Source organism: Excalfactoria chinensis, chromosome 3, assembly GCF_039878825.1.
Source record: "Excalfactoria chinensis isolate bCotChi1 chromosome 3, bCotChi1.hap2, whole genome shotgun sequence".
Lineage (NCBI taxonomy): Eukaryota > Metazoa > Chordata > Aves > Galliformes > Phasianidae > Excalfactoria > Excalfactoria chinensis.
Genome location: NC_092827.1, coordinates 67178340 through 67191804, shown reverse-complemented (window position 1 = coordinate 67191804; position 13465 = coordinate 67178340). Strand labels below are relative to the sequence as shown.

Genomic DNA, 13465 nt, shown 5'->3' with positions numbered 1-13465 from the left:
ATTTATATTCGAAATGACTTTAAAAAGAGATACCACCTGGGCCTGAATGATGAGGCCAAGTAAAGCCCGCGAACTTTCATCTTGGGCACTTGCATCCCTCTATCCAGATCTATCTTTCTCTGCAAGTGGTTTATTGCCATTGTCCTTGACTGTCCAGCTGTCTCAAATTCTGAAGCGCCATTAAAGTTCTTTGTTTCATTGGAATTATTTTTGAATTGACCTAGAAAACTTATATATCGCTTTACAGCAACTTGCCAACCTTGCTTTTTAGTTGAAGGTTGTTTCTTTCTCAGACAGCTGCCTTGTGTGTCAAGCTAATATAACAAAATTCCTTTAAAAAAAAAATAATGTATTTTTAGCAGTGAGAGAATGTGAAACCCAAGGTAATGGGATACCCTCATAGTGCAGACATTATCAAATGTGTGGAGCCATGGTGCCAAAAAAACTTGGTGCTTGGAATCACTGCTTGTGCAGTTGGGACTCATTAGCTTATACAATCATCTGTCCCTTGACTGTATGTAATTTGTTCTGGAGTGCAGTGGGTAAGCGTCCTATTTTTAGCTGACTAGCCAGTATGCACTGCCTTTGGGCAGCCAAAACAAATCGATCCTGGATGAGAGACTGGGAGTCGTGTGGCACAAGAGGAGAAAAGGGGTGACATCCTGGCTGAGTGGTGTGGGCAGATGCAGCTTGCTTCTAGCAGAATGTATTAGATTAGGTTTGCTTTGCACATATATACGCTTTACTGCTTGAGGGCCAGCTGCTTTAAAACACAATTTCATCTGAGTTAATAAACCTTACAGACCCTAGTCTGGTGTGTGCAAAACTATCGCTGATGGCATGATGCAAAGTTTCATCATCTGTGGTTTAATCAAAGTGCTGAGTGTTCCCTACACTGTGTAGTCTGGCTGCTTTGGGGTCTTACAAATTTGAGCAGTCCTCAGCATCTATACCGTTTCCATATCCATACTGCACTGTGTCTGAGTTCTTAATCTTTGGTTGTGTAAAAGTGTGATGCAGAGATGCATACTGGCCTTGGAAGTGCCTTTTGAGTTGTTAACCCCCCTGGCAAACCAATTAGTATCTCTCCCACCACCAAAATTGGTTTAGCCTGTGAATAGATGATAGCCAAGCTGATTGCTGAGTGACAGTCATTAAGGCCTGACAGATTACAAAAGAATTTGAACTAAAATAGTCTGATCTGGATTGAATGGGCTTTTGCTTACCATAAAAACACACAAAGGAATCTTTGCAAGGAAAATATTGGTCCTCAAACAGCAAATGATTGAAGTCTGCCTTGTGTTTTTTTGTCTTTATTTTTTTTCTCTTTCCCCACCTCCTCCTCTCTTAGCAACTTGCAAGAAGAACTGAAATTGTCCTGGCTAGTTCTGCCTTCTAATTTGGAAAGAATCATACCAAGAAGTTGCTGGCTGACTGCATTTACTCTGGCTGCTTAGGACTGAACTTACTGCCAAATGTAAAATAAGCTTCAGAGCATGACAGTTGCAAGGGAAGTAATTCAATGAAATTACAAACAATAGAAGGAGATGAGTTTTACATGGAAGCCAGGAGACAGGGAAAAAAACACCTTATAATCTCACAGTCCAAAGGGAGCTGTAAACACACGGCTTGCATAAATGCAGAAATTTTAGTTAGCCATTTGATTTGAGGCAAATAATCCTGGTTAGCTTTTTTTTCCTTTACATTTACTGCAGTAATTCATCTCTGAATCTTCAAGTATTGAAAAAATTTTTCTAAGCACTGTCTGCTCTGTTACAGTAGACTTGTTTGGTTCATAGGCTTTGGATGTCACAACAGCTTATGTCTTCTTGGAATGTTGAGTGCTATGCTGGTAGTAGTAAGATGCAGGCTGAAAATGTGTTGCTGAAGTTAGCATATCTGTTTTCAGCAAGGTGAAATACATCATTAAATATTGCCAATTGTTGAGATTTTGTGTTTCCAATTAGCTTGCTTACTCAGGTGAAGACTCACTGAATTTGGTCTGTCAAATCGTATTAAACAGCAAAACCAACAACATTCCCTGAAGCTTACAGAAAGAATTCCAGGACGTGGATTAAATTCCAGATGAAAATATGAAGCAGCAAAGAGTGTGGAAAAGGCATTAGTTCTAAATTTATTGATTTCAGTCATGTGATTTTTTTTTTCTAGTGATTTTCTGTTACTTGGGTCTTTAATAGGAAATCTTCTGCCTGGCTTGAGGCAACTGATGATGTAGTACTAAGAAGGATTAAAATCAAACCAAGAATAAATTACATTGTTTAATTGCAGTTGGGGGAAAATATAACATTTTGTTTTCATGTGATTGTCCCTAGAAATACACGCAGGGCAGCAGAAGTCTGGATGGATGAGTACAAGAATTTCTATTATGCAGCAGTGCCTTCAGCCAGGAATGTACCTTATGGCAAGTAAGTCATAATTACTTCTTTCTCCTCCTTCAAAAAACAGTGGCTTCTGAGGTGTAAGTAGTGATGGCACTTATCTCCTTAAGATGTAGATCCTCTGAGAAACCTGGGTTTTGTTTATATTCATTAATGCATCCAGATCTTGAAAACCATTCTTCATTTTCCCTTTCCAGTATTCAAAGCCGCATGGAACTCAGAAAAAGACTCAGCTGCAAACCCTTCAAGTGGTATCTTGAAAATGTTTATCCCGAGTTACGGTGAGTTTCATCTGAATCTGGGATGATGTGGAGTTTTGGTTTGTCTTATGAAATCATTGGTTCATCTTTCCCCTCTCTTGGAAGTAAAATATAATTGTGGGCTTATTTGCTTTTGATATTGTTTTGTTCTAATTCCTAAAAATCCATTTTATCCAAGTAGTCTTTTCCACTTACATGGAATTGCGGCTGTAGTTGCAGTATTTCAGAGAACAGCATCCAAAGCCCTGAACTCGTCTGAGCCTGAAGCTAGTCTCCTACATGGGCTTTTTTTTTTGCTTGAGGGTGCATTGCTCTCTATCCTGTTGTCTTCCCTTTTAGAGTTTTGCCTTCACCAAGGCATGTGACTAGCTGAGTGAGAAAGCTGAATCTCATACAGCAGAAATAACAGAAGCTAGCAGAAAAGAAAACCGAGCAAGTTTTGTAAGCATTGGTAAATGCTTTGCTCTGAGAAGCTATGTCACATGTTGTATTATCACTTACTCTGTCAGTGAACAAGAGCTAACCTTTATGCACGTGTAGAGGAAAAAACAAACTGAAAATATGGGTAACATTACTAACACTTCCTGCAAAATGAATCAGTGCTTACAGCATTGACATAATACATGATAGAAAGGGATAATTTTTGCCACAGAATGTATATGAACTGATGAAAAATCCTCAAAGAAACATTTTTAGCACTTCTTAAATGACAAGATTTTCGTTCATTAATGTGTTAATAGGTATGTCTGTAGGGTCACAAAATCACAGTGTCTTGAGTTAAAAGGGACATGAAAGACCTTCTAGTACCAACCCTGCTGCTTTGGTATCTGACTCTATAAGCTTCTTTGTCTTCTGTTGACATAACATTGGTTGCACAATCGTGAGATACTGTGTGTGCGATTCATGGGAATACTTCTTGCTGAGGACACTTTGTGTCAGTGAAATTGGGTTGTTAGTAATGGAATACGGGCTTGGAATGCAAGAGCATCAGCCATTACAGCCTTGGTATACGATGTACAAAACCATGTGTGCTAAAGAGTCTCATGAACCAGGATAGTGCTGAGGAGGAAAGTTATTCTGTATTTCTCTTATTAAAAGTGCCAGAGGGTATTTATTTGTATTTAATTTATCAGAAGAAATATGGCTTGCAATTTTTCTTGGGAAATATGCTACAATAAGCATTACTGGGGTGTAATGTTATCTTATTCTGCGTCACCTCCCTTGTGCTCATTCTGCTGGGTTGAATTATGATGTTCTTATTATAGTCTGAAGTTTTTAAAGGAGTTTGTGCGCTCTTGCTTTTCTGTTTAATATGAACTTATGGTCTCCCTGCCCCACAAAGGTATCTGAATGTGTTTGCCCATGTACTTCCAGACTATATGAGTTCCACCTTATATGCAACTGTTTAAAAATAAGTATGAGTAAAACACTCTTATTTTTTTCCCCTTCAACCCTAATTTCTAACATTTCAGTAAAGAGCAGTTTGGGACAAAAGTAGAACATTTCTGATGGCTTGCCTGGAAAAAAAACAAGGTGTGCTCATCTGAACTGATAGCATGAAGATATGAGTGACCTCAAATGATGATGTTGTCACCTTTAATTTGATCGTCATGCTGAGTTTGTAGGTTCATCCTTGTTTTCTGCTTATGTCCTAAGCTTGCAGGTTTGTGTTTGATCAGTTACTGATCAGAAATTTGTCTTCAGAAGATGACTGGAATTTCCAGAGAGTAGTTATCACTCATATCTCTCATCTTAAAAATACTTGGTGAGAAGCTAAAAGAAATATCAAAGATAAACTGATTGAGGTAGATATTTTTGGTTTTATTTTAGGGTACCCGATCATCAGGATATAGCTTTTGGAGCTTTGCAGCAGGGTACCAATTGCCTTGATACGTTGGGCCATTTTGCAGATGGTGTTGTTGGAGTTTATGAATGTCATAATGCCGGAGGAAACCAGGTCTGTATGATATTTGTGTTTTTTTTGTTCCAACATATGTGGTCTTAGGATTTAAAAATAAATTGAAACTAACTCAACCATGTACTGTGTGATGGTGGTAGGAACACGAACTCAGATGAACAAATCACTTATTTAGGCAGTCTGATGTACAGATTTCTCCCTCAAAGGCAGTTTTGCATTTTCAGGGTTAGAATCTGAGCAGAGAGGTTCGTTCAGTAAGATCAGGTTAACCTCCTCCTTTTTTGTCTATTAGTGTTTATTTTTATTCTAGAGGCCAGTGATCTTTCCCAGGAGTTTTAGGCTTTCACAAAAAGCTTTAATCCGTTAATTGGTACGTTTGATTTTGGAGGAAGTTTTCTTGAGAAAAGATATGGATTGTTGAGCATGTGGCCTAAGGTCAGCAAAGTCAGAAGGGTGCTTTACTGTGATGCCGTATTAGTAATTTCCAGTTTGTGGTAGTGGCATGTAAAAAATGGCTCAGATTTCTGTTCAGCTCTTCCAGAAAACAGAGGTGTCTAAACTTCCATCTCCTATTTGCTCCTAGTAAAGGCAGTGCTCCAACAAAACATGTCTGATCCTACTTTTGATCCCATTGCAATTTGTATTTGATCCTACTTGCAAATATGTCACATCTGTAGATGGGGACATTATTGTAAAGGACCTAATTATGCAGTCATGGCTTCGTCGTTATTGACAAAGTATGTGAGTATGTACTCACTATTTTGTGTGGTCACTAAAGTTTTCAGAACCAACGTGATTATAAATATAATAAATTTAAAGCTGATAATCAAATGCACGTGTTAGATCAGAAGCCTGACCAACTGCAGATCGACTATTGAAAGAATGATTGTATCAGGATTTTGTGCTCTGATTTAGATTAGAAGGGGAAAACCCTATAATCAGATAAAGCCTAACGTAAGTAAGTTATTTCAGGCGGTGTATAATGTTGATTTGAATTGCCATTGTACATCTGAGATGTGTCTTCCATATCATTAAAGGGAATATAATTGGGGGGGTGTTTTCTCTTATCTATCTGATAATGCATGTCTTCAGAACAGCACAGGATTTTATTGTATTTTTTCAGAAGAAAGGATAACTGTGTCAAAGAATTGCCTCAGAGCAGAAGTTTTGGTAGTTTCTGGTTATCCTGTATATTCTTTATAGATACGTGCAGGCTTCTTTCAGTCCTTCCCTCGTCCAATACTGAAGCACCTGTACATTCTGTTTTACACTACGAAGGGCCTTCACATAGATATCTCCAGCTGCAGAGCTTGGAACCTGTGTGAAGCTGTAACTTTTGCTTTTAGATGAGCTGGTTGCTGGTTTGTCTCGGCCTTTTCTGGTCTTCTTATGGAAGGATAAAGATGTAAAAATCGGTATCTTCAAGGCTTTAACTTCCTTTTGCTGCAGGATTCTTAAACCTGAATTTTAACACAGTATTTTCAAATGTCATTACTGAGTATAAATCTTCTTTTTCAGGGGCACTTGTGCCTGCTGATGAGCTCTAAAAATATTTGCTTACTTCCTTAAGTTGTTAAAAGTGGCTGTTAATGATGCTAGTTGGCCTTGGACAAAAAAAACTGAGAAGGCAAGTCATTTTGTTGTCATCTGAGATTAAAACTGAACAGAATATTCTGAGTTGAAAGGGACCCACAGTGGCCGTGGAGCCCAGCTCCTGGCTCCACACAGCAACACCCCGAATCCAAGCCCTCTGTCTGAGAATGATGTCCAATTGCTCCTTGAACTCCAGCACTTGGAGCCATGCCTGCTGTCCTGGGCAGCCCGTTCCATGCCCACTGCCTGCTGGTGCAGAACCTTTTCCTAGTATCCGGTCTGAACGTAATGAAAAAAAGATGCATTGGGAACAAAAGGAAAAGCTTTCAGCTTTTTGTTTTGGAAGACAAGAAAAGGGATATGCAGATTTGTCTTTTTTGTTTTGCGTAGTCAGTTGTTATTATTTGAGAGGTTGCATAATATGGTGGCCATCTAACGATGTGCTACTGGGCTTGCTTCCTGTACGATGACGATTGCTGGTAATCACATTGGAGAGAAGTTCTAATTGTTTCCTGAGCATCTGTTCTCAAAGGAATTTAATCACTGTTAAATCTACTGGGTTTAAGTGATCGTGCAAGCTGAACATCAGTTACAGCATCAGAAAATAAGCTGAAAAATTGGATGGGACTAGGCATCTAATTTCTTTCTGAAACTCTCACTGCTTACAAAATAACACTAAATATAGCCAGACATGAGCTAGTATATCTAGGTTCTTGTGTTACACAACCCCGATTCCTTTGAGCTCACTGGAGTGAAGTTAATTTTTCCTTTTTAAGTAGCAATGAGTAAGAGTTAGTGTGGCTCTAGTGAGAAAGGAGATAAACTTCCTTCCTTAAAGGATAATGAGACGCACAGAGACCAATCTGGATCCTGGAGACCAAACTTTAGGGTGAGAGGCATGCAGAGTCTGAACGTTAGGGCAGGATCAGGTCCTGTGTAGGAGGACACTGAGGTAAGACCAGCTGGGCAGTGGTGCATACAGAACAGCTTTTCTTTGCTCATCATTTAAGAAACTGCTTGCTTATATGCATTTAAAGGAAATTCTGTTGTACACTTCAGGATGAAAGTCTCATTCTCCTGTTATCTCTGAGCTTGGCTGCCTTGTGTTCTGCTTTCTGGTGACCTCTATCATTAGGAACTGTTTTCCCTAAAGACATATGTGCATTACCTAGTGTGTGGATAGGGTGACCGATGACATTGCAGAACAAGCTTGCTTTTTTTCATATATGTAATGCAAAAGTTATATATAACCTATATAGCTATAGGTAGATACATAGAAAATGTAACTGGTTAGATAACTTGCTTTAAAAGCTGACCCTAAACTTGTGGACCTGTGACTTGCTGTTGTACCTCAGTAAAGCCAGTAGAGGGAGCAGTCAGCTAGCCCAGCCTGGCGTCAATTTGGGGCGACTGGAGTAAATGAAATTACTGTTTGAGATGTACCATTTTTCTCATCCCCTTCTCTGTCGGAAAACAATAAATTGTACTAATGCTCTTACTGAGCCATTCACAGGAGTTTAACCTGTGCTGTGGATGTAGACATGGCAGGTGTAACTCATGCGTAACTTAGTATGACTGATTTTGTATACTGCTCTTATATTTTACTTCCTTTTCTTAGGAATGGGCCTTAACAAAGGACAAGTCAGTGAAACATATGGATTTGTGCCTTACTGTTGTGGACAGAGCGCCTGGTTCACTAATAAAACTTCAGGGCTGCAGGGAGAATGACAGCAGACAGGTCAGTATGTCCTGAGTGTACTCTATGGAGAGTGGGAAAACAAGGGTTGTGAGTGAGAGCGCAAAAACACACACTGGTGTCTGTATTCTGTTCTAAAGATTCTACTCTTTGCTCTGCATCATTCTTTGCATGCATAAAATTTGGATACGTGATGTCCTGCAGAGAAGCAAGAACAATCTCGTATATTAACCTTTCCTTTCTATAAGCCAGTGACAATCTTACAATAACGTATAGAGCTGTTATCTCCAATTTGGCCTGATATAAAGGCTTCACCCTTCACAGCGGCACTGATGTGTGGCAGTCTTCAACCATCCCGTCCATTTTCTGAAATAAAGTATATGTTCCATGATGTGTATTTGAAAGGCCTTCAGCGAAGTTTGAAGATAACGTAGTCAGTCTCAGGAGGGTGGGTTAGCTTTCCTTTCTTCTTTTCAGCCGTGACCTGTTTATAACAGTACTAGACTCCATTGCTAGGCTCCTTACTAATGCAGCAGTGCTACTTCATCTGTCTGCCACGCCTGAGGAAAATTGCGTTTGCAGACTCATATCATCTTTTTGTTGTTGTCAGTTGTCATGTAACTGTTCTGTTTCTGCAAAGTCATCAGTTCTGATTTTTTTTGTTCCCTTCCTTGTTTCCGTATTTCTGTATTTGCAAACATTTGCCTGAGATGTTGATGTCTTGATGAAGAAAAAACACTCTTGCCGCTTTTCAGATAAAGAAACCGAGGAGGTGATATTTTCCTGATAAGGCTTAAAGGCAGAATTCAAAGGAAATACAGCAGAAAGTCTTTTCACATCTTACATTTTGTATTTACTCTGCCTGTCCTTGGCATCACCTTGGGCAACAGTGCTTCTGGCAGCACAGACTAACCAGTTGGTGTCTTTGTAACTGAAAGGCATCTGACTGACCTTTGCTCACCTTTGGTGATTGTGCTTCTCACTTCTTTATGTTCTGAACTGTATTAGTAGTGGTGATGTTGCGGATGGGTTCTGTGACTTACTTTCTTCCTCAAACCGAAGGCATCGGAAAGTCAAATATGGTGTGACAACATATTTGAGAAGTGCTGAAGCAGAGGAAAAATGGTTTGGTGTATTCTATATCTCATGCAGTGCATTAGCTGAAAGAATGGTTGCTTTGGCAAGGCTTTCTATAACGTACATACCCTTAATCAAGGATTGTCTAAACTGCATTACTGCAGTATACACATCTCTCCTAAGTACGAGCCAGGAAAGCACATGAAGATTTCAATTGATGGGATATAGAATGCAATTTTTTTCCTTGATTTTTAACGCTTAATAACTTTATTCTCTCTTCCAGAAATGGGAACAAATTGAAAGCAACTCTAAACTGAGGCACGTTGGCAGCAACCTCTGTCTAGACAGCCGAAACGCCAAAAATGGTGGTCTCACTGTTGAGATCTGCAGTCCTTCCTTATCACAACAGTGGAAATTCACACTTAATCTTCAGCAGTAGGACTTACAAGCAAAAAATGCTGTTTCAACTCATAGACATCGGGCAAAGTTTTGATTGAATTACTGATGTATTTCTTAAAACTTTCCACGGAACTTATATACCTCAGTATTCCATCTTTATCTGAAAGTAGGAGAGTGCTGAAGCGAACACCAGGGAACCGGTGGACTCAGAGCACTGCAAAGATTTCACTGAACGTGGCTGCAGCACAGCTCCTTCTCGGTGTGAAGACTTTAAACGGTTCCTTTCTGTCTTCAGTTACGTACTTGCACAGCAGATAACTAACTCTAGGAACAACCGATGTATGATAGAAAACGGATCTTGAAAAACGCCTGTGGGGAACAGGGTCTGGGAGGGAGGGTGGGAAAACTGCCAGGAGAAGGTCATTTGAAATCTCCATTTACATAGAAATGCATTGTTTGTTGTTTCCAAAAACAGAAGTGTCATTTTGAACGGTTTTTGTTGGGTTTTGGTTTGTTTTTTGTTTGTTTTTTTTTTTCCTGTGTGTACTTGGTAATTTGAATATGAACTTTTCTATGATGGACTCTAAATATAAATATATAAAACATATATATTGCCAGCTCCCAATGATTTATATCAATTTTCATCACCCTGTAATTATCAACGATGTCGTTGATAATGTTGACATATGATGTAATAACCAGAAATTGGATCGGAGTGCTAGGAGAGTGAATCTTAATGAAGGTGCAGATTTTGTGCTGCCGAGTATGATGTCCGTGCTAACACTGGATGCTTTTGCTTTGCAAACTGGATCTACTTCTTGAAGCTTCACCCTCACTGGAGATCATGAAACTCAGGAGGAGAAAGAAAATAGCAGAATAAGCCAATGCATCTGCACAGATGATTGCTCGGATTGTTTCTTCCAGCTTGGAAATTCATTACATGTGCTCTGGATATCGTTAATCTTGTACTTGATATTTGTGTTGATGATTTCTGTAACATTATGTCCTGAAATATTCCTCTTCATTACCAAGATTGTACAAACGGTGCAGATCTTGCACAGATGCAGCCATGTGGGTTCAGCACAATGTTATTCTGGGCCCTCATCACAAAAATTTCCTTGTCTCAAACTCTCCCCTCTTGAGTTCTGAGAGTAATATGGAAGGGAGCGTCACTGTTGACAGCACGAGGTCTGAATTTTAATTTGCAAGGATGAGCAGTTAGGTAATATCTCTGAATTGCACTTACTTAATTTATAGGCCTGCTGCTGGGGAATTTTCTTGCTTTTTTTTGTTTCGTTTCATTATACGGGGCTTTTTGGGTGGATTCAGGTTCGGCTCTGGGAATCAGTCTGGATACCAGCAGATCCTACGTGGTGTTTTTCACCATAGAGCCCGTGAGTTTTACAGCTTCGATTCAGCTGATGTCATTTTTATATTAAAACAACACTGTCAAAGTTAAATCAACTTTGACCTGTACTTTATGTTTGCATAGACTATGTACTTTTTTAAAATTAAAATAAATAAATGCTTGAATGACCTTTTAAAATGAAAAGTGAGTAAGTAGTTTCAGCACTGATAAGTGACGCAGCATTGGTGGGAGGTGAAAAAAAGAAGAAACAGTGCAGGCATGCAGTGCCAGGAAGTGGTTTTGGTAAGATATGGATCTTGGGGAAAAATGTAAGTGTTGGTTGCAAGGAGATGAAAAACATCTGCTGTACTGTACAACTCCAGTGCAGTCCCCTCTTTATTTGTTTCTGGAGGTAGAGTAGTTCCTTATTCTTCAGCTTCATTTGGCTGCATCTGTACGTTAGGTACAGAGGTGGTATTCTTCTGGTCAAAAATGGCTCTAATTGTGTCAGTCAGTGTGCCACAAATATCTTGTGTCTCTGAAGCTATGACCTGCAAGTATCTGCGTAACTTTTGGATGTAGACATTAAATCCAACTTCTCTCATCCATCTGACTTTTTGTTTTTTGATATGTGGGTAATTAATACTTTTTCTTCCTTTTTTCTTTTGGTTCTTCACAGTCTATTTTGTCCAAATCTAGCCTGTTTTAGAGGCCATGCAGGAGGTAAACTAGTTTCCATCTTTTTGTCTCTGCGTACCTGTAGCCTTTTAATCTAGCTGAGAACTTGAAGAACGTGACTCATAACATAGCAGTAGATTTCTGAATTCAGGAGAATAAAAGCTGAAATGTGGGCTCAGCAGCAAACCAGTTCTTGAAGTTTTGGGGAGGCAGAATTTAGGAGAAAGCACTCGGCTTCTACCATGGATATTTCCACTTGCAACTTCGATCATAGTAAACAGTGCTCAACTGAGATCAGAAGTTGAGGCTCTGAGCATTGGCCTCTTAAGTCTGAGGTAGAATTGGAAGGGAAAAAAAATATCTGTATTCCACCTCTTAAGTCTGTAATGCCAACTGGTATCGTAGAAAGTAGGAATATTTTCACTAACTCCCCGTGGATGCTGTGCACAGGGGCTTTAGTACAGAAGCTGTATGTTAAAAGACAGCGTTACTTTTCTTTGAGAGAACAGACAAAAGAAGTGTTATCCTTTTGTTATGTTTACATAACGGTGTGCCAAAGTTCATTACTGTGATTTTAAAACGTATAAAAGATTTAGGAAATTGGCCCATGCGAAAGGTAAATTAAAAGCCCTCAAAGCAAATTGTGTTGGAGTCTTCTGAGAACTTTTCTTACCGTCTTCAGAGCAAGAATGGTGATATTGTTTGTTTTGCAGATTTTCAAAACTTAGTTTGGAAACTTGTTTTTTTTTTTTCTTTTTTTCAGTTGGTTTGAAAAGTCTGCTGTACAGAGCTTGTACTTTGTTCATTTTATAGATGGAAACCATCCTTGAAAAATTGTTTAACTTAAATAAAGAAGAATGCTTTATAGATGATTGTGTGGTGGTTGATGCAATTAAGCAAAACCAAAGGATCTGCCTGAAGCTTGGTTGGTTTGTAATTGTTCCTGTCGTAAAAGTGTGTGTACGTGAATGTGTATTTGTATTTAAGAAAAGAGAATCTGTATTTAATATGACAGCTTTGAGGAAATCCTTATTTTCAAAGCTGTTTCCCATTCGGTGAGTTTACTGTGACAATAGTTACCTGAAAATACGTGGTTAAGGCACATCCCCTACCATGACCCAGTTAGATCTGATCTTCTCAAGACTAATGCTGTCCCTATTTCCACTTTCAGAAAGTGCTGTTCCAAGCATGGCAGCGCTTGCTTCAGCCTGGAGGGACTCGAGGAAGATGACTGCAGCAATGGCTCTTGTAGTTGATTGGCATGCCTGTCCTCATCTGCCTGCATCATGAAGAAGGGCAGCAAAGCTGGTGAGAGGTCTTATGGGGAGTGGCTGAGAGATCTGGGATTATTTAATCTGGAGAAGAAGAGGCTCAGGGGAGACGTTATTACTCTCTACAACTCCCTGAAAGGAAGTTGTGGTGAGGGTGGAGGTCAGCCTTTTTTCCCAGGTAACGGTAATAGGATGAGAGGTAACAGCCTCAAGTTGAGACAGTAGAGGTTCGGGTTGGATATTAAGAAAAAATTATTCTCCGGGATAGTGGTGAGGCATTGGCACAGGCTGCCCAGGGAGGCAGTGCAGTCACCACCCCTAGATGTGTTCAAGAACCGTGTGGATGTGGCACTGAGGGATGTGGTTAGTGGGCACGGTGGAGATGGGCTCACAGTTGGACTAAATGATCTTAAAGTTCTCCGATCTTAATGATTCTGTGATTCTACGTTTCTCTCTGTGCTTAATCAGAGATTTCTTCTTTTGTATGCTGGCTGGTAATTCAGATGTCTGTGGTCGTCTTGAGGCAAGATCTGAAATACGCTCAGAAACAAAACTAAAAAAAGACTCCTTTTTAAAAAAAGTATTTTTCTCGGGGGACAAGAACCTCACAGGTGTAGTTTAGAGAGTTCTTCTTTTCTACTCAGCAGCATACAGAACTGGAACACTTGCTCCTGCTCTAAGCAGCCTAGGTTTGTAGTCAGCCCCAAGGACTTATCAGCTACCATAACCTGCAGGGGCATTTGTAGGAAAGGTATAAATGCTTTAATTGTACTGACGGGAGGATTTTTGCCTATCAAGCTGTATGGAAGGAAAGGAGAGTTGTTTG

At 39.6% G+C, this 13465-nt stretch overlaps 1 protein-coding gene across 1 annotated transcript in view; it reads left to right on the top strand.

Moving 5' to 3' along the window:
* Positions 1–10884, top strand: part of GALNT2 (polypeptide N-acetylgalactosaminyltransferase 2) — an 88852-nt gene extending 77968 nt beyond the window's left edge. The window contains exons 12-16 of the mRNA XM_072333084.1: positions 2334–2426; positions 2597–2680; positions 4490–4616; positions 7789–7908; positions 9227–10884. Of these exons, the coding sequence (XP_072189185.1) occupies positions 2334–2426; positions 2597–2680; positions 4490–4616; positions 7789–7908; positions 9227–9382 (580 nt within the window). The 3' untranslated portion in view covers positions 9383–10884. The remainder of the gene's footprint in view (positions 1–2333; positions 2427–2596; positions 2681–4489; positions 4617–7788; positions 7909–9226) is intronic.
* The last annotated feature ends 2581 nt before the right edge of the window (positions 10885–13465 follow it).